The sequence below is a fragment of the Ptychodera flava genome, chromosome 19, assembly GCF_041260155.1.
Source record: "Ptychodera flava strain L36383 chromosome 19, AS_Pfla_20210202, whole genome shotgun sequence".
NCBI lineage: Eukaryota > Metazoa > Hemichordata > Enteropneusta > Ptychoderidae > Ptychodera > Ptychodera flava.
Window position 1 is genome coordinate 12,111,302 of NC_091946.1, and position 21,967 is coordinate 12,133,268.

General features: G+C 38.1%; 1 protein-coding gene across 1 annotated transcript; it reads left to right on the plus strand.

Moving 5' to 3' along the window:
* Positions 1 to 312: 312 nt before the first annotated feature.
* On the plus strand, positions 313 to 6,005 carry LOC139118583 (uncharacterized). The gene is made up of 2 exons (XM_070681974.1): positions 313 to 731; positions 2,428 to 6,005. The coding sequence occupies exon 2, from the start codon at positions 2,453 to 2,455 to the stop codon at positions 4,049 to 4,051; it is 1,599 nt and encodes a 532-aa protein (XP_070538075.1). The 5' UTR covers positions 313 to 731; positions 2,428 to 2,452; the 3' UTR covers positions 4,052 to 6,005.
* Positions 6,006 to 21,967: the final 15,962 nt, after the last annotated feature.

A 21,967-nucleotide genomic window follows, 5' to 3' on the forward strand; every position in this document is an offset into this window, starting at 1 on the left:
AATTGACAAAAATAACATTCGACATTCCACAAGTGCTTGAAGGCTGCGTCGAAGTTGATCTCTAGCAATTTGTCGTGATTTCAGAACTAGATAACGGAAACTGGTTTTGGAAGCAGACCAAAAGCAACGTGGAATATATCAAAATTCTAGCCATTGGAACTGTAAAGACCGAAAAAAAGGAACTATACAGTGATCACGTGTACTGAACTGTAACATTTGATGCGGATGTCCCGCACCTTGCTTGAAACAAACAGGAAGCTACGCGGGACGATTATGTGGAAGTCGGTGTGGATTCTGTTGATGCCGGGCGAGAAACGTCAGTGACAAAAACTGACTTTGGGGTAAACAATTTCCAGGGTTTCTAAAAAAAAATTGAAATAGACTGATATTTCCGATCTCTCCAGCAAACATCTAGATGCTCTTATTACCGGTGATTCCTCCACACAACCATTGATCACGTGTAAAGACACACTCAGCTAAGTGCAAAGATATTTGCAATCATATATCCCCAGCAAAAGTAATGGGGGAACCGAGATAAGCAGCACTTTGGATATCCGGCCATAAATATTACAACTGTCGTGTGAATTGGCAGGTCGACTTGTTCAAATAGGTCGACGAGCGTTAACTGAGTTCATTCTCACCCTTGAAGAGTCACTTGCAAGCACTCAGCGATCCACACATCCACCGTGAAGAAAAGACATTTCACCGTTAAAATATTTCTTGGTGACACTGTAAGTATCGTTATATGATTTATCGAAAGTGACGGTATAGTAGCCTTGGCGAAAATGGAAAGGGGTGGTGTCAATTGAGATATTTTGTCACCACCAATTTTTTTCTTCTCACAAAAGGTATACCATGTCTGAAAACAACAACGATGGGACCAAAAAAATCACATGACTTTAAGCAATTTTCTGAGCTTGAGCTCTTTGATACAACTCGTTTCTCATGACTCTTCAATATTAAAAAACATTATGTATAGATCATTTCGCTATTATAATAACACGATTTACAACTCTTTCCAATTTCTTGGATTTGAAATAATATCCTCTGATCACATCTGCAAAATTTCACTCAATTTGCATTTGTAACATCTTACTTATCACTTCTTCTCCGTGAAACTTCATATATTTCTTGCGACAGTACATTCCCAAAATCTATGCTTGTAAGTGTCTTACACTTTGCAACGTTTCTATAATAAGGCGAATCAATATTCTTCCAGTGAAATAGCTTAACACAATTTGCTAATCTACGAATAGCAGATTTCCAGTAAAAACTGTGATGCTTAGTTTCTTGTGTAACCTGTTTCGGGAGTAAAACACTTCCTTTTCCTTCAATTGAAATCTGGATCAACACCTGATCTGAACACGATTGGAACTAATTTGGGATAATTGGATCTTTATATTTATCAAATTTCTCAAAAGTATTAGGTGCCCCATAGCTGAATGTTGCCATAGTACAAAATACTCGTAAAACAAGTGTGTAACTTAAAAAGAAAAGCAGAGGGGGTTACATTTGGAGATTATATCGACATCACTTCACCATCCAACTATCCCAAACTAGTTCCAATCGTGTTTCCAAGAATGCTATTTTCAGCACCTGTCTCACGTCTATTTTTTCTGGCGATAATCGATAAATAGTTGGAACCGACAAACAACGAACAAACACGCGTATTGGCAATTTAAGTCTCATTAAGTCTCATTAATCCTGAGAGAAGAAAACGTGATTTTAATTCCAGAACATTCTGCAAAATTTAACTCAACTTGCATGTGTAACATCTTACTTACTATTTTCTCCGTGAAACTCCATATATTTTTTACGACAATACATTCCCAAAATCTATGCTTGTAAGTGTCTTACACTTTGCAACGTTTCTATAATAAGGCGAATCAATATTCTTCCAGTGAAATAGCTTATCACAATTTGGTAATCTATGAATAGTAAATTTCCAGTGAAAACTGTGAAGCTCAGTTCTCATGTAACCTTTTTTTGGGAGTAAAAACACTTCGTTTCCCTTCAATTGAAAATTACAGTCTCTACTAGAACTTTCTTGATAGAATTTAGCTTCATCACAAAGTCTTTAAATAATATTCTGTCAACCATTCTTGTTGAAAGTTTTGAAATGTTGATGGTGTTACGTTACAAAACGAGTCAGAAGCAAAGATATTTGAATCACTCATTTCTACAGATACAAAAGTTTTGTACATAGAATTGAACATAAGATGTCTATTACTTACGCCAATCGCTTTCTGTCTGACAGCAAACCAAACTTTAAGACAGTCGATATAGAAATGTTGAAATACTCTTAAAATCTGAAAAGGTATTTAATTTGGATCAACACTTGATCTAAGAATGCTATTTTCCGCACCTGTCTGTAATAAGGATATGCAAAATGCCCTTATGCAAAATTTGAATTCTCATTTATGACAGGGCTCCAAGGAAGCACAGATTTGAGATGTCTGTCATGATGGCTTTGGTTACTTTAGCACTGGTAAGTTTGCATTCGGGTCAAGCCGACCAAGAAGGAGATGATACGACCTTGAGGGAGATAGCACAGACCTGCCAAATGACACATCAGGCGATACAATCCCTCCTGGCAGCAACAGGACAAAACCAAACTCCTCCTCCAACAAACTATGCATTGCCTATTTGCCTGCAAGGACAGCTCTCGGATCGGACACAGAAAGGAGAGAAAGGAGATGGAGGTGAGATCGGAAGGGTCGGTAAAGCTGGTCCCCAAGGTCTAAAAGGCGCCAAAGGTGACAATGGAGATGTTGGGATTCAGGGAAGAAAGGGAGAGAAGGGCGATACTGGCCCTACCGGTGCTAAGGGAAACCAAGGCATCTGCAAAGAACCGACTCCAGGAATTCCACATCCGGATTTTCAGAGCAGTTGGTTGAACCTGCATTCTCAAGCTGGGGCAAGCTCGTTTATGACAGTTCATCACAATTTAGGAGAACTACCTGTGCGAGTAAAGGTACTTGTGAGAGCCCTAGGTGGTCCAAACGATGGTTACATGTTTGAAGGTGTTGGCGCAACCTCGGCTGATGATGACTATGCGGCTACGAGATATGGTGGTGTGATTTTCAGCTACAATGAAACTGAAGTCAGGATCTGGGCTCCTGACGTACGCAACAATGAAGAAATTGGTTGCATCATATCCACTGGAGGACCACTGTGGGGTGGCAAGTATGACCAATGTACGCACTCTGCAGAAGTAAAAGTCCAAGCGTGGCTCCCCCTGACGTTCCCTTGTCCGGACATCGTGACAGGCTGGTTCGAGTTTAAATCGGAAGATGGAATGAACTCTTTCAAAGAAGTAGAACACAATCTAGGCGAGAGACCATCCCTGGTAGTCGTTCAGTACAAAGCCGTTGACGCAGGTCCAGATTTTGAAGACTTCGTGCATGAAGGTTTTGGAGCTGCACAGTGTGACGATGATCGTGAATGGGCAGACTATGGCGGTTTGGTCTACGCAACAGATTCGTGGTCTGTCAGACTTTGGGCACCATCTAAGCATGATAGCTCGTATGAAGATGCAAATTATGGAGGTTCAATTATTAATGTTAAGGATGGTTGGGGTGGCGAAACCTTTTCTCTCCAAAAACACGTCGCTTCAGTCAAGATTAGCATATGGAAGAGACACATACCAGAACCTGACTTCCAAACAGACTGGTTCATGCAAATGGGACAAGGGTCTGGTATAAACCCATTCCGAGAAATCAGACTACCTTCCGTCATTCAGCCAGATCTCGTTCAAGTTGAAGTCCAGGCATTAGACGGACCAAATCAAGGCTTCATCTTCTATGGAATGGGTGTCCAGCAGGCTCACCCTGGTACCAACTACGGGGGTGTTGCTTTCGGGTATTCAAACTCGACCATCAGACTGTGGTCGCCTTCTTCGAGCTCGGGGGCGATAGTAAATGTGATTGATGGCTGGGGTGGAGAGGTCAATGTTCAGAGTTCAAAGGTCGCCATGGTAACAGTGAAAGTGTGGCAAACTTACGGCAACTACAATCACGGAAGCTGCACAACATCTACAATAAACACTTAACGAGTAATAGGAAGTGTTGACTCTTCAGAGCTGTCTCAGAGCCCTCTGAAAATTATTTTTTTTAATTAAGAACCTCGGATTCCGGAGCTCAGAATTTTGTTTGACCTTAGATCATGAGAAAAAAATTACCAGGATAATAAAGGATAACGATTGAAATAGATGAAAATATTGCTAAAAGTACTTGCACGGAAAATGCGACGTACTCTTCAGAGCTCTCTGTCTCTGCTGCATGTCCACAGCACAGGCCTATATAATTGGTAGGCTGTGGTTACTTTCAATTATTCAAAGACTATCAATTAACAATTTAACCGGCGAAATATGAGAGGTAAGCAAGTTTTAATTCCACAAAATTTAGATTCATTTATACCTTTGGTTGCCGACTGATCCCGATGGATCGCGTGTAGTGGACTCGATCGGTTCGTCCAATTTATTACCCTATGGATTTATCAGTAGAGGCTGCTCTTATTATCGAATTTGGATTTGAGCTACGATATTGCAGGATTGAGATGGGCAGAATTTTAGTATACCAATATCTTTTGCCGAAATCATGGCGAAATTAATTACCAAAAAGCTCTGAAAAGGAGGAATTGTCACGAGCGTTTTGTTTTGTCTCCATGGTGGTATAAAATGAAAATAATTTGTCAGAAATGTAGGACACTGATCACAGTGAAGTTGTCAATTTAATTAGTTTAGAGAATTTTGCAAGAAAGTGTGCTTTTCATTTTAAAATAAAAGCATGTTCGCATGCTTGTCGAGAATATAAAAGGAAATAGTGCTAATCACATTTAAATTTCCTGTCCATCAGAAGTTAGGATAAATACCTATGGAAAATAAACATTATGGATATCCATACCTCAAAAATTATGAATTTGAGAATGCTATGCTAAATGTCTTCATAAAAAGAACTTTCTTATTCCTTTTTCATGAAAGTTACTCAGATAATTCCATATAATGTAATTACATGTCAAAATATGTTCAATTTCAAAGTGTTTATTTCAAAACAATAGATAATAATAAAAACACAAAGTAAAACGTTGATTACCTAAACGTCGATTATCCGTCGATAAAAATAATAACAACAATTTTCATATTTTCCATATTTCTTTATAATAATAATTAATATAAGTATTATATAGAAATAATAACGCGAATAATAATAGGTTCAATTTCCGTGAAAATTTCACAAGTAGGGTATTTTTGGTCGAAAAGACCAAATATGATATCGATATCACTGCCCCATGTTTCCATGGTAACCATTTTAGGGGTTGAAAATATCATTTTTTCTAATATCCCATGAAAAGTTACTTTGATTGATATGAAAATTATCTAGTGAGGGAGTTCGGGTCAGAGAACACAAAAACCAGACTTATTTTAATGTTTCAAGTTGCCATGGTAACTATTTTGGCATTGAAAATGTTCCTTTTTCCCTTATTTCTATTAAAAATGTACTCGGACATAAATCCCGGTATTTTGGGAATAACCTCATTTTTATACACCTTTTTTAATCCAATTTTACCTCGAAAAAATCAAAATTAAAGCTTTTTGGGGGATGACCGTCCCGCACTGCACTGAGCGATCGCGAGCAAACTGAGAACGCGTTAAGCGCGTCCGCTAAGCGCACAGAACGAAATTTCAAACCCGCGCAGTGCAGTGTACGTGTGAGAAATTGTAGGCCGGCAGCATAATTTCACCCGAATTCACAGGCTTTTGATTCACCACTACTAACGTTGTGAAGTACCCAATGTTTAGAAGTATTTCCCCGCATTGACGTAATGGTGTTTTGAGGTCAAAGGTCAAATAGCGTCCAATAACACCAAAAGTTATTGTACTCCGCGGCAAAGTTATTGGACTCTGCGTCCTCTGATACCGAAATTTACTGTACGAAGAAAACTCCAAAGATTGCAGACGCAGGTGTGTAATAATAAAGATAATGTATGTTGGGGCCATTCTGGTCAAAATTATGCTTTCCGTTAATTTTAGTGTGTTAGAGTTAATTTTATATAGACCAGAAATAATTTTTCAAGCATTTTTAATTTTGTTTCATGCAGTCATCTCAAATAAGTGTTATGTAGTAAAATACTAACTTCGCATTCATCAAATTAAGTTTATGCCTCCAGGCTTCAAATTAATTTTATGTGATAAAATTAATTCTACTAGTATCTCAAATTAATTTTGTGAACCCAATTCCCCTTAGCACCCAAGATTCACTGGTACTTATTTATTTTATGGATTGACAATTAATGATTTGTTTGTCTCATTCCAGGAAGAATAATGAAGACAAATTATGACCATGTAGTGGTGCATTATTTTAGTGTGACCTGGCGTGACCCCATAAACTCTATGACTAGCTAGATCCCTTTCCATGGTAGCAACGGCTTAATTTGAACATGGTGCCTGTATACCTTTAAACACTTTTTAAAAACCCAGCAGGCCAAGACAAGGGGGAATATTAGGGATGGACCATTAGACCTTGGGAGGGGGGGGTGGTCACAATGAAATTGTGAAAATTTTTTTTTTACTATTGTAAATTTCTGAAATTTTTTTTTTCCAATTGAGATTAGCTGTGCAAATTTTTTTTTTCAGAGTAAATTTTCAGATTTATAATTTTTTTTAGTTCGTCGCTGTCTGAAGATAAAGAGGGCAAAGATGTGGTGCCAAGCACCACAAGCGGCCACGCAAGCGGTCACGGGGGGGGGGGTGTTCAGGAGGGGGTGTCCCCCCTCCTGCCGTTGGAGCTTTTGAAAAATAGAGATTAAAATGGTGTTATTTGGTGGCACTTGGGGAGTATTTTTGCAGGGGGGGGGAGGTCAGGAGGGGGCTGTTGGAGCTTTTGAAAATAGAGATTAAAATGGTGTTATTTGGTGGCACTTTGGGTGTATTTGTGCGGGGGGAGGTCAGGAGGGGGTGTCCCCCTCCTGCCGTTGGAGCTTTTGAAAAATAGAGATTAAAATGGTGTTATTTGGTGGCACTTGGGGAGTATTTTTGCGGGGGGGGGGGGTCAGGAGGGGGGTGTCCCCCCTCCTGCTGTTGGAGCTTTTGAAAAATAGAGATAAAAATGGTGTTATTTGGTGGCACTTTGGGAGCATTTTTTTCGGATTACACATCTTCCTCTGAAACATGGTCTTCTTGCTCCTCAGTAGCTTCCTATAGTTTTGAAAATTGACTATTTTGGTTTCCTGGCTTCCCTTTCTACTGCGTGCACGTGGTGAAATGGCTACATTCACACCAAACATCATGCATATCTCATGATTTACAATTGATTTTGACAAGCTGAAAAGCTAAAATAAGCTAAATAATATAGTTAAATTTGCATATTTGTGTTTTTAGAGCAATTGTTGCCCTTTTTTGATCAAAACATCTATTTCTCTGTAGCAGCATGTCCAAATTGATTGGATGTGTACAGATGTGTTGAAATTTCAATATTTGTCTTTTTAGGGCAATTTATGCCATTCATGGTCAAAAAATCTGTATTCTCTGAAAGGGCTTGTCCAATTTCTTTGAAATTTGCTACACAAAAACGATTATTCATGCAGATTTATTCAGTATTTGCTATCGAGAAACTTTCAAAGTTCAACCCCTTTTGTGTGTTTTTGTGTTGGGATTTGTTGGATTTATGGCATTCTACGTAGTGTATTGTTGAATGTTAAAACATGTGTTGCTGTTGTTTTTTGAGGCTGTTTTTTGAGAAAAAAGATTGAAAATGCCTTTTTAAAAGCAAAATAATACATAATGACTTGATATGTTGTTTTATCAATATGACGTGTTTCTACTTGTTCACCCATTCTTGCATTCATCATTGCAATAAAATGCTGTGAAAAAAATGAAACTGATGTGGCCTGCATCTGTTTACCTTGATCTTAAAAGGCAAATACAACTTTCTGTCTTGACAACCATAGCATAGTTTCAATGTTTTACCTAGTGTACCTGCTTGGTTTGTACGCAGGAAACAAGTAGAAAACAGGTTCTATAATTTCGTAATTTTCAAGTGATCAGAATACAAAAGTCCTGAAAAGATAAGATAATCACAACTTCCAGTATAAGGGATACAGTCACTCTAAATGTATAAATTAAAATTAAAAATGTGCCAGGAGGATGTACTAAAAAATACAGAAAGTTGCTTTCTGTCGGTAAAATCTAAAAAAAATTCAAAATTTTAAAGACTTTTGCAGATTTTTTTTTTACGCCTTTGTCTTCTTATTTATTTTTTTTTTATTTTGCAAACTAGTTTGAAGATTTTTTTTTTCCTAACTTTCTGCTCTGAAATTTTTTTTTTCTGTTTTTGACCACCCCCCTCCCAAGATCTAATGGTCCGTCCCTTACAAGATATCACGTTTAATACTTCCCTACTTGACATAGTATAGGGCTCTCACTTGTGCGAACGTCGTAGGAAACACTTATTGCAACAATTTACCCTAAATATAAAGAATCGGCTGTCAATTAAACTGCGGTTGCTAACCAACCGGAGGTAAACAGTCAGACTAAACGTGCCCAGAAATACGAGCGCAATAGACTAATCGTTTTGGCGCGTGCCAACTCAAAATTATAGAAAACAGCAAAGACTAGTCGTTTTGGCGTGTGCCGGCTAATCGGCTAACAAAAAACAGGAAACCGCAAAACCGCAAAAAGTGATAAAGAAATGTAAATAGCTATGGAATAGTTTCTATAAAAATCTCTACATATGTATATCAACCTGAGGAATAATATTTTGACCTGTAGCACGAATAGCCAGTATTATTGTGAAGGGCGTTAGTCATATCAAACTACTGACGTGCTACAAAAAAAATTAATCTTTCCACCTTTCAGCTTGGTGAAAAACGCATTTATTGATTCGCCAAATTTCAAGGCCTGTGGATTCGCTTATTTTTGCACAAGTTCTACATGGACATAGGAAAAAGTTCGACTCACCCTCTGGATTGTTGAGCATTATGGCGCGTAATCAAGGCCAATATTCTAACTCCCCATTTTCAACTATACAACTCGACATTCAACATTCAAACTCCCCATTTTCAACTATACAACTCGACGTTCAACATTCAAACTCCCCATTTTCAACTATACAACTCGACATTCAACATTCAAACTCCCCATTTTCAACTAAAGCTTACAACTCAACATTCAACTATCGAACTCAACATTTGGGATTGCTATTCCCCATTTTCAACTTTCGAACTCCACATTTTCAACTCTCGAACTCAACATTTAGGATTCGTATTCTCCCTAGGCATCCCTAACTTGCTTCATTGTAGTTACCCACGTTTTTCCTTCTGGGCTATACTACGTCAGAACGCGTCATAGATACGTCACATGACGTTTCGGAGTTTTAGAGTTATTCCTATGTGATGTTCTAGAGGGTCCAAAAATATGGACCGGAAACACTTGTGATGCACGATGCTGAAGTTATTTTCGTATTCGTTTTCGTATTCGTATTGGAGTCACTGACAAAAAATTTTATTTTTAGTCCAAATTTCGTACGTATTATATAAAAGTTCTGTCTTTACAGAGTTAAAGTGCTTTTTATATGACAATATATCAATACTTCAATATTTGAGAATGTACGTTGAAAAAGGCCCAACCTTTTTAGGCCCTAGATTGAAAGATATCGTTGCTATCATTAGAGGAGAGATTTTAAAAACAAACGGCCAGTACACAGGCACTCCTTAGCTGGGTAGTCTGTTAAATAGATCGATTTTCGGCTCGATCTATCGATCCCGTAGTCGATATGCACGCCATTGTAACCAAAATACTCACTAGGTTACAGTGGCGGGCATACTGACCACGGATCGATAGATCGAGCCGAAAATCGATCTATTTAGCAGACTACCAAGCTAAGGAGCGCCTGTGGGCCAGTAGTAGTCTTTGGAGGAAAGATTTTTTAAACAAACATCATTTTCGTATTCGTATTCGTATTCGTTTTCGTATTAACTTCTATCACAACAACCAACTTCAACATTCTGTTGACATCATTAGTATCGATAATGGAAATTTAGCTGACCCGCCCAATTTGACGAGTTGTAAACTTGAAAGGTAATTTTCTTGTTTTAAACTGATATCTCTGAGAAAGTGATCGTCATAACGATAGTGAATGCAGGGCTCAACGTTATCGCATGCCCCTAAGTCGAAATTTTAGGGGCAAACCTTGGACCTTGAAAACATTAGAGGCTTTTGTAGTGTCAAGAAAACCTTAAAAATTATATATATGACATGCTATATTTAGACTGCTGTCGCAAAGAAAATATCAGATGTCTCATATGATGTGGGAAAGCGTCATAAAAGAAAACGAGATGAATAAAATGGTATCATAGGCCTATGTCCCGATCGGTACATTTGTTTCCCTTATAAAGATTAAATTAAGGGACTGGACACAATTACAGGGGGGGTGGGCCGGTGTTTTTTGGGGGTGGGTCGCCATTTTTCGCGCAAGCATTTTTGAAGGGTCATAAAATTTTGTGCAAACCTATGGGGGAGGGTTACCTTTTTCATGCATCAAAGCTGAAATTGCATGTGCACGTTATGGAATACTGAAAAAAGAAAAAATACCTCCTGGCACTTTCATTTTCTGCCATTACCATTTTCAGCGCGCCCTTCGGGCGCAAATTTCAGGTATAATAAACAATGTATTGATGATCCAAGCAGCCACATTGATTTAAGTTGTCATGATTTCTACTTATTTAAACACTATTGTGCATAACTGTCCCCTATAATGACTCTTTCAATAACAATTTGGGAGATTACTTATTTGACATCATTCTCCCATTGACAATACATTGGTATAGGTCGGTGTCAAACATTCATGTCGCTGTATGTACATTTTTAAATTTTTTGAGGACATTGACAGAATACAAACTGTTCAGAATAGTGCATAGTGTCATCAATAACAACTGGAAGCTTCAAGTCGAACAACTTTTGAATAACAATTTAGGATCAGATAACCTATGAGTTATTTGTAGTTTCCTCATAGCCTACAATGTATAGTGAATCAACATTTTGGTGAAATTCCAAAATCAAATTTCTTGCACAACCATTGACTTGAACCACTCTAGTCTAATCACGAATATTAAAAATAATAATTAGGTGTACATAAATGCACAGGTTTACCAAGTTTTGTATTGGAAAAAAATTATTCATAGCTTCATCATAGACTGCCATGTTATTAAATCTACATTTCGGTGAAATCTAAAATCACATTTCTTGCACAACCATGGACTTGAAACCAATCCAGTTTAATCATGGACATTAATACCAATAACCAGGTGTACATAAATGCATAGATTTACCTAATTTTTGTATTGGAAAAATTATTCACAGTTTCATCATAGACTGCCATGTATAGTAAATCGACATTTAAGTGATATGCCAAAATCAAATTTCTTGCACAACCATTGACTTGAAACCACTCTAGTCTAATCATGAACATTAGTACCAATAATTGAGTGTACATAGATGCACAGATTTACCTATTTTTGTATTGGAAAAAAATTATTCATAGGGTTTCACCATAGACTGCCATGTATAGTGAATCAACATTTCGGTGAAATTCCAAAATCAAATTTCTTGCACACACATGGACTTGTAACCACTCTAGTCTAATCAAGAACATAAATATCAATAATCAAGCATACATAAATACACAGATTTGCCAAGTTTTGTATTTAAAAAAAATTATTCATAGTTTCTTCATAGACTACAATGTATAATGGATCCACATTTCACTGAGCGAAATTCCAAAAACAAAGTTATTGTACACAGATGCATGTGTTACCACCCTCTTCTAATCAAGCAAATTATGTCATTATTCAGGGTCATATATACACAAATAGTGCATATTTTTAATTCTGAAATTTTTTTTACAGTTTTGTCATAGACTCCCATGTATAGTGGATCAACATTTTATGCGAAATTCCAAAAACAAAGTTATTGTACACAGATGCACATTTTACCACCCTCTTCTAATCAAGCACAATTATGTCAATTATTCAGGGTCCATATATGCACAAATAGTGCAAATTTTTAATTCTGAAAATCTTTTGACAGTTTTGTCATAGACTCCCATGTATAGTTTTGTCATAGACTCCCATGTATAGTGAATCAACATTTTGACAGAAATTCCAAAATCAAATATCTTGTTCACATGTGCACTTGTAAACAACCCATGCTAATCAAGTATATCTATATCAGTTATTAAACATCTGTATATGAACAGATATAGCTAGTTTTATACTGGAAAATACACGTTCGTAGTTTTCTTATAGTCGACTACATGTATAGTGAATCAACATTATCGATAAAATCTAAAAATTACATTTTTGTACAGGCATGCACTTTTTACCTGCCACTTCAAGCAAAGTACATTTACATGAATAACACACATATGATTTGATATTTTTGGACAACGCGTTATATCGGCCACATTTTGCCTTCCTTTCGGGAGGGCGACTTAAAAAGTATACCAAGTCAGAAGGGGGTCTTTAACACATTGCGGGTTTTTTTGGGGGGTATTGAGTAACAGGGGAGGGTCACTTATTTTCATGCACGGATAAGGGGGAGGGTCACTAATTTTTGTGCATGAACTTTTGAAGGGTCACTATTTTTTACGCAGCGGTTTTTCGAAAAACACCGGCCCACCCCCCCTGTAATTTATGTCCAGTCCCTAATGTGTGAGCTGTTGTCAGAGTCTTTATTTGAGTACGGCCCATCTCTTTTCTTTCCTTGCGTTTGCGGCAACTGTCATTGCCAGAACATGTGATCAACTTGCGTTATGATAAGATACACCAGAATGCATGGAAATTAATTCGTATCGCGAAATATCGAGAAATACCTGTATTCTATGATAAATAGACTTCAGCTAGTCTAGTAGCTGTCGCAACTGGCTCGATCGGTTTCCGTCATTTGTTACTGTGCGATCCAGTTTTAGTGTTACGCAGTTTGCCCCGCTCTACAACTCCGTTCTGCAGGTCACTCCAAAAACTTTCAGCAGTACTATTTTGGGGGACCAATTAAGCCGCTAGCCGTAGATAGCTATTTTTCAACAAAAAACTCTGAATAGAAATGCAGCAACTATCAACTTTCGATAGATATTTTATAGGCAAGAGAACAAAACTCAAACTTATATGCGCATTAAATCCCAGTGTTTCTCGATCGCCGGGGTCGAACGCTAAGATACGTCTGTTCTATTTTACATCCATGGTCTGTTCTACATAATTGCAGTCGCTACCCGGCAGATTTGCCATGATATTTCAACAAAGTTGCTTGCTATTTAGATCTAGCTGAAAACGAAAACCTTTATGAAACAGGCTAATCCAGTCCAAGCTTGATGAAATCGATGCTTTGATCTGCTTTCCAAAGGACGATTTCCGGAAATGGTCTAGCCGGTCACATGCCACTAACGCAAATATTCATTACGCACGTGAACGCATGAAACATGTTGCAGTTATTGGTTGCTTGTTTTCCCTTGTCAGCTATATTTTGATGACATTTTATGCTGGGATTATGATTGGTTCAATTGAAATGATGTGACAGCACTAAAACTGCTTCTGATACTTGATTGGATTGTAGTAAAATTTATCATTAAATTCATGGGATATTTTGACAGATCATTCAAGATAACATCAGCAGACACATTGGCAGCGCTGTGCAGTGGAGAGAACGCGCTCAAACCTTTGAGTAACTCCGCTCAACGGCTATGCTTATTCAATGCGTATTTTGGGGTCGCGGCCTTTCGGGACAACCTTGAATGCTCCGTGAACACTGAGCGAATACATGTTGTATTTGATCACGTATACGGTATGGAGAAATGTCTTGAAAAAAATTCAGTCGCAATCTCACAAGTTTTGGTCGCCTATGCGACTGAAAATGGTCGCTACTTTGAGCCCTGATTGAATATAATACATGAATTATCGGTCGGTCCGGTTTTATGTTATTATTGCTCACATCTTTACTCTGAAAGATAAACTACCTATTGTGATTGATTTCTGTTACTTTCTCCCCTGTAGCAGCACGTACAACTTTGTCGTAACTTGCAATTTTGTAATTTTTGCCTTACCGCACTCCCTGAGTGTGTTGTTGAGCGATAGAGTTTTGTAAAGTATTGTATTGTTATTATAATTTATTTCAGGTCTACGTAGAGCCATATCAAAATCAAGTAAAATACTTAAAATACAAATTGTAAATGGATATGATTATTCTAAAGTGAGTCCAAAAGGATGAACGGATTTAACAATTTTCACATTTTTTTATTAGATGGTTGTCCTGGACAAGTCCCCCGTTCATCATAGCTTTCAACAGTCACCCGTTTTGCAGCGCCTCACAAAAATCTGCCCTCCCCGCAAAATAATGGTACAGTCCGGGGCAGCTCCTTTGCATCCGCTCTCACGAGTCCCATTACTTGGCACTGACCACCTGATTTCGGAGGATTTCGGGGTGCATCCGCTGCCCGGTCAAGAGACATTGGCAAGCGAAGATGCTGCCTTACCAGATGCCAACCGATTTTAACTATTTTTTTTCAAATAAAATGAGATGAACAAATTCTTTAAAATCTACAAATGCAAATTTATGTAAATTTAACCAAATTGGCAGATGAAATTACGAATCAAATTATCACAATATTTAAACCTCAGTAAATATCGTATATTGCACGTTTCATACCTGAAACCTGGACTAAAAATAACATTTTCTGTCAGTGACTCCAATACGAATACGAATACGAATACAAAAACGAATACGAAAACAACTTCAGCATCGTTGTGATGCTATCAAGATTTACCGCCGACCTCCGCCATCACTTAGGCCTAATTCGGTCGCTATCTACCTCTGCATGGCAAGGCTGTGTGTTACCGGCGTTACACGGCCTCCCACCACGCCGGTAACACACAGCCCTGCCATGCAGAGCTAGGTCGCTATCATGTCATCTAATCAAGAGCATGCATGCGTGGCTCGCCATGGCTTATTTTAAAATTAACAACTCGCTTGTTAATTTCCACACTATTACAGCCAAAACACAACTCAAACACTAAACTAGCTCTGCATGGCAGGGCTTAGCCCTGCGTACGATGCTGTGTGTTCCGCTACAGCTAATCGCCTGGTGAGCGGGGCGATTAGCTGTAGCGGAACACACAGCATCGTACGCAGGGCTAGGCAGGGCTGTGTTACCGGCGTTATACGGCCTCCCACCACATGTAGTGGGAGGCCGTATAACGCCGGTAACACACAGCCCTGCAATGCAGAGCTAACACTAAACACACCAAAGCACATACAAGACGAGATGGCTGATTTGTGAAGCCACTTTCCCTTTATTACACTGTGACCACTATGTTCAACATCATGTATTTCACCTTGAGCGGCTTGCACCAGCTGGACAATACGCTCACTACACATTCAAATGCCACTTAACTGTGACAAAAGTCTAACAAGACTCTCACACCTACGTGACACATCTCCCCGTCTGTCGGGCTGGTCAAGGTCAAGTAGCAGCCAAGACAAACTACCACTGACGTGGTCACTAACGAACCCGGTGTCGTCCAAAATTAACTGCGAGGTCACCATATGTTTGGGACTCCCTAACAAAGTGATAAGTAGTTTCATGTAAAATGACACCGACGATTTTTTAAAGTCGTATTTGACTATATGTATGCTAATTTTGGCTTGTGTTGGCTGGCTAGTGGTCTAGGGGGACCTATGACTTCGATAGTTGAAAATGGGGAATACGAATCCAAAATGTTGAGTTCCATAGTTGAAAATGTGGAGTTCGAAAGTTGAATGTGTGGAGTTCGAAAGTTGAAAATGTGGAGTTCGAAAGTTGAATGTGTGGAGTTCGAAAGTTGAAAATGGGGAGTTCGAAAGTTGAAAATGTGGAGTTGTATAGTTGAAAATGGGGAGTTCGAAAGTTGAAAATGTGTAGTTGTATAGTTGAAAATGGGGCGTTCGAAAGTTGAAAATGTGGGGTTGTATAGTTGAAAATGGGGAGTTTGAATGTTGAATGTCGAGTTGTATAGTTGAATGTTGAATGTCGAGTTGTATAGTTGAAAATGGGGAGTTTGAATGTTGAATGTCGAGTTGTATAGTTGAAAATGGGGAGTTAGAATATTGGCCTTGATTACGCGCCATAGAGCATACAACTGACTGTTTCAGTGAATCCGACATGATGAGAGTTCTCGAATCAAAAACTGTACTGTAGCCGTGCTCGAATACAAATATCGTCCCATTAAATTACGTCATTGTTATACAAGAGTTAGCATTCCGAAGTCTGTCACCCTGTTTTTTTCAAAGTTTGGAGTAGAGGGCGGCATTTCCATCTGAATAATTGAACGACGTGAAACGCAAACATTTCCATCACATATGTTCCGGCAATATGTACAGTACTGTCAGTAGAAATACTGTTTACGCTGCAGTTACGTAAGCTTATAAGCTTATACTCCACAAAATGGCCACAGGCGGCATGAAGTTTCTGAAAGGATTTCCTAAACGTCCTACTTGGTACCTTAGACACTCACATGTGATATCCTGAAAAGTATTCTCTGCAGTAATTCCAGTTTCTGTTGACATTCCATCATTTTTAAAGCTAACGACACGATAGCACGATCGCACGAGACGTTCTACTGTCACGCCACGCACTCTCAATTGCGCATGCTCTGGGAATCGCGTCGCGCCTCTGAAGGGCGCGCGCGTGTTCCAACAGAGAAGAACGCGAATCGCAGGGTCTCTGCCAGACTACACTGGTTAGATTTATATAATGAACTTTTAATGTTACCCCTAATGTATGGAAAATATTCGTTCGGTGGTCGCAGCATAGCAATTTCACTGCAGAGAGAGAGAGAGAGAGAGAGAGAGAGAGAGAGAGAGAGAGAGAGAGAGAGAGAGAGAGAGAGAGAGAGAGAGAGAGAGAGAGAGAACAGACAGACAGACAGAGACAGACAGACAGACAGACAGACAGTTAATTTATATTGGAAATCTTTTTCATAGGAGAGAGAGAGAGAGAGAGAGAGAGAGAGAGAGAGAGAGAGAGAGAGAGAGAGAGAGAGAGTTAATTTATATTGGAAATCTTTTCATAGTCGTGACTTTTGATGGAAGAAAATTGCGCTGCACGTGCATCAATGGGAAGTCACCCCATTGACAAAATTAAAATATACAATATCTCTTTATCAGAATTCCCACACAGCCTCAATGAACTATTATTAGATTTCTATATAATACTTATAGCCCCTAAACTTGTAATAATAATAAATAATAATAATAATAATAATAATAATAATAAAATAATAGTAATACCAATACTAATACCAATAATAATAACAATTTTCATATTTCTTTATTATCGTTAAAGACTACTGAATACCCTATGGTTTTACGGCCTCCCGGCGTTATACGGCGTCCGACCACATGTGGTCGGAGGCCGTATAACGGCGAACACACAGAACGGTACGTAGGGCTAGGTATCCGCAAGATCTCCGTTCAGGGCAAGAAACGAAGACGCAGTCGAGGCGTTTATCAGGAAGTTCCACCAACTCATCGAGCGCAAAAAACTACACCATTGAACAGCTCTACAATGCGGACGAGACCGGACTCTACTGGAAACTTTTGCCAAGAAAAAATCTTGCTGCCTTAAAGAAGTCTGCCACCCCCTCCTCGGTTTTTAAAGTCAGCAAAGACCGAGTAACGATTATGGGGTGTGCAAATGCATCTGGAACGCACCCACTTTTGCCCGTCGTCATCTGAAGTAAATCTACCAATTCGCTACTTCAATGAATCAAGTGCCTGGATGAGCGGCGAATTATTCTCCCCCTGGTTTCACAACGATTTCGCCCCGTCAGTCCGTCACCATCTACGTAAGAAGAAACTTCAAGTGAAAGCACTTTGACATTGCCCAGTCACAACCGAGTGAAGCAGAACTTCAAGGTCGAGATAAGGCGATTCGATAATTATTTTCCCGCCAAGCACCAGACCGCTATCCCAGCCAATGGATCAAGGCGTTTTGAGTGAATGCTACGCAAAATCATCTCGGAGAAGGCTACTGTATATACATATAAGTGCATATGAGTTGAATATGTAATAAACGGAAAGTAACTCATACCTTAGTTGTTTGCATTTATTGCATGAGAGTGTGTAAACTGTAAGTGTATTAGAGGGACAAAGTCGGCCATTTTTTCATGAATTTTGTTTGATACGAGATACTACTTATATTGTTTTTGACATGTCGAAAGATATACTGAAAATGAATGGGTGACCATGCATATATTTGACCCCGGTTTTAGACACGATACATGAAACCATCACGAAAATGAATTAATGGTCATGACCATTAATTCATTTTTGCGATGGTTTCATTTAATTTCTCTAAAACCGGGGTAAAATATATGCATGGTCACCCATTCATTATCTTTCAACATGTCAAACAATGTAAGTAGTATTTCGTATCAAACAAAATTCATGAAAAAATGACCGACTTTGTCCCTTTAATGTAAAAAATTGATATAAAGCCATGGCGAGACGTACACGTAATCTACGTGTCTTGCTTTGAGCCGCATTAGAATAGAGAGACTACAGTGTGAATACTGCAATTATTTGACGCCATGTTTCAAAAACAGTTTTCTTTATCAGTCGCTTAAATTCATTATTGGTTGGTGAATCGTATGGAATGATTGGTTGATTGTATGTGTTACCGTGTTGTTCACTGAAGTTTGTTCTTCAAGTAGGGAAGCTAAGGGGTGGACCATTTAATATCCTGGAGGGTCTGGAAGATTTTCAAAGAAAACTATTCCCAGCGAATGTCAATGGAAAAAAGATTCAGCCAGAGGGGGCTTAGGAAGAAAAAGATGACTCACTAAGGTGAAAGAAAAAAAATCCGTCAAAAGTTACTTTCTGGAACACATTTTTTATTTTTAGGGTGCCCTTCGGGCGCAAATTGAAGACTGTGTCAAATACACAATGGTTCTTTGGCCAAATACATTTGGGGAGTGCTATATTTAAATTTTAATGTCTTCCTCATATAGCTCGATCCCAAGGGTATAATTGGGGTCAGTAAATGTAGCAACTTTTGGTTTTTTAAACTTCTTGTTCTGTTTGTCAGCTTATTTCTTTCCACTAGATTTTAATATCACAATATAATTCGATCGAAATCTTATTTTTTGAGATCCCCCCTCAGCACCCTCAATAATTTTCAAGTCGTCCCCGTCTACATGATCAAAATTTTTCAAGTCCCCTCCCCCGATTATCATATAGCCGCATAGTTTTTAGGATTCACGCAAAGAAAAAAAGACATGTATTGGATAGTTCTACTCTCAGATGTTCGACACTACCTGTTGTTAGCAGTTTGTAGAGCCATATTTCTAAAAGGCAAGTTCTTAAATTGATTCATTTTTAAACGCATCAGTGGATTTTTGGATTTATCAGTCTACACTGACATGAGTTAATCAAACTCTGGCCGGCACCTGCTGAAGAGCACACAAAATGACGACCATGAGAGCGTATGCAAATTGTCAATTCCTGGCTACATTTTGCCAAAGTGTGAAAAACTGAACGCAGTGACCAACCAACAAATACTTTTTCAAAAGTACGAGACATGTATGACTTTGATGCTGCTCAAAATTGATACTGGAAGATTAAAATATTCCATAAAATAAAGGTTTTAATCTAGATACGTTTGGGTGTAATAATGGCAAATGTGGTAGTAAATAAATAACGCCATTCAGTCACACATTGTTTTCGTTTAAGTTTCCAAGACAAGAAATTGACCATTTTAAACAACAATTCTCTAGTGTTTAATTAGCTCAGAACCCCCGTAAATTGTATATTTTCGGAAAGCCTAGATATAGGGCAACAGTTTGGTTACCATAGTGTCACCATTGTTTACATAACTATCACGTGACAGGTAATTTGCATAACCTTTCAAAAATCGGTTTTCCCTATGTTTTGTTTCAATGCTTTGAGATATGTGGCTGAAATTTGTGTGAGTGCAAGCTTTCTGAAGGGTCTTCAAAAGTGTGTCTCAGAATTTTTTTAAACCTTCTACAACAGTTTTTATGCCAGAAAAACTTCCAGAGCAGTGAATTTAAGCATAGTTGATTTCTTTAAAATTGTGCTCCAAAAAAACTAAGCAAGATATAAAAAATCTGAGACACACTTTGGAAGAGCGTTGTGACAGCTTGCATTCCAGCAAGTTTGAGTCAGATATTTTGAAGTATTGAGACAAAACATAGGGAAAACCGTTTTTTGAAAGGTTATGCAAATTACCGTGTCACGTGATAGTTATGCAAACAATGGAGACACTGTGGTTACCAAAATGTTCCCGTATATCTAGGCTTTCAGAAAATGTATACTTTACAGGGGTTCTGAGCTTATTAACCGTTAGAGAATTGTTAGATTAAAAAGGTCAAATTTCTTGTCTTGGAACCTTAAATTAATGTCTTTAGTGTTCAAAGTTTTACTTTTGTGTTATTTTACGGGACAAGAATGTGAAACTTTTGAAAATCAACCATGATGACTCTATCTTTTTCCGTTAATATTTTATTATTCTCATATGCCAGATTTCAAAAATCCCTGATAACTTTCAAGTTTCCTGGTCTTCCATATCATGTGTTGCTCTCTGTTCTGATCTTATGTAAAAGAATATTTCATTGTCATGAGCTTCATTTGACCCACACTCTTCTTCAACTACATCAGAGTCAGAGCTAACTCTACCAATGCCGGTATGCAGAGACAGTGACACCGCAGTAGCAGAGCAGTAGCTGTAGTCACTTGGATTATTTTGACAATATTTCTGTTCAGTTTACACAACTGTGTTCTTGTTATACTCCCTACAGCATGTTGAACTGTCCAGTATTCAGCTTGCCAACACAGCCTGTGTATGTGCATTTGTAGCGCTGACAAATGACTTTCAGTCTTGACTCTAATTCAATTATCATCCAATACAAATTTATATATAAAGGTTTGTCGACAAACTAAATATTGTTTGTTTCAGCATACTGTAGGGAGACAGCAAGAAACTGTATTTGAAATATCGCATAGAAATATTGAAAAAAATTACCAACAGTTGCAGCTTCTGTCCTGTTAGTACTAGGCCCACTTGTTAGGGTTTTTTTACGAAAAATCATACATGTTTAGATTTTTTCGATATATAAGTCATGAAATGTGACAAAACAGTTTTAGATTTTGTGTAATTATTACTAACATTAGAACAATTGGATGACTTAAAATGTTAATCATTTTTCATTGATATTACCTGACAAACCTTGGAATAGGAAAATGTAAAGATAAAAGGGAACCAAACAATTTTCAGGTCCCCCTATAGGCAGTGCAAAACTTTCAAGTCCCCGTCCACTACTCCCAAAATTTCAAATCCCCCCTTGAATTCCTCCTGCCCCCTACCCCTAACTAAAATGTCAAGGGTTCGGTCTGGTTGTATTTTTGTATGCTCATATGATTTGAAGTTCGAGCTATTGTCTCTTTCTGAAGCTTTGGGCCCTAGCCAACGGGGCTTGGGCCCTTATTGTTTTTACTGGCATTCACCTTCCTTCTTCTTCTTCTTCTTCTTCTTCAACTTCAACTTCTACTTCTTCTCTTTTCTCCCTAATTTTAAGATTTCCAAAGAATTTAACTCTACTCTGGCTGGGCCAAATTTTCTGAAATTTTCACATTATGTTTTTTAAATGCTATATAACAAAACGACTATTTTGTTTGGCAATAAAGTTCTTACATTTTGAATAAGAGGCATTTTAATTTTGTTATCATGATTTTAATCAATTTTTTTGAGTGTCAGTCTTTCAACCCCTACCATTTTAGAATGAGGATAGATAATGGCAAATAAAATAGTCGTTTTTATCTACTTATACTCTTCTTTCAAGTGAAATATTACATTTCAGAAAATAGTATCAAGTTTTTTACTTAAATTAATTTTTATCATTAATACCAAAATTGCGAATTTTTACC

Bases quoted from the DNA above. Each gene is read 5' to 3' on its own strand.
- LOC139118583 (XM_070681974.1), top strand. From the start codon at position 2,453: ATGTCTGTCATGATGGCTTTGGTTACTTTAGCACTGGTAAGTTTGCAT.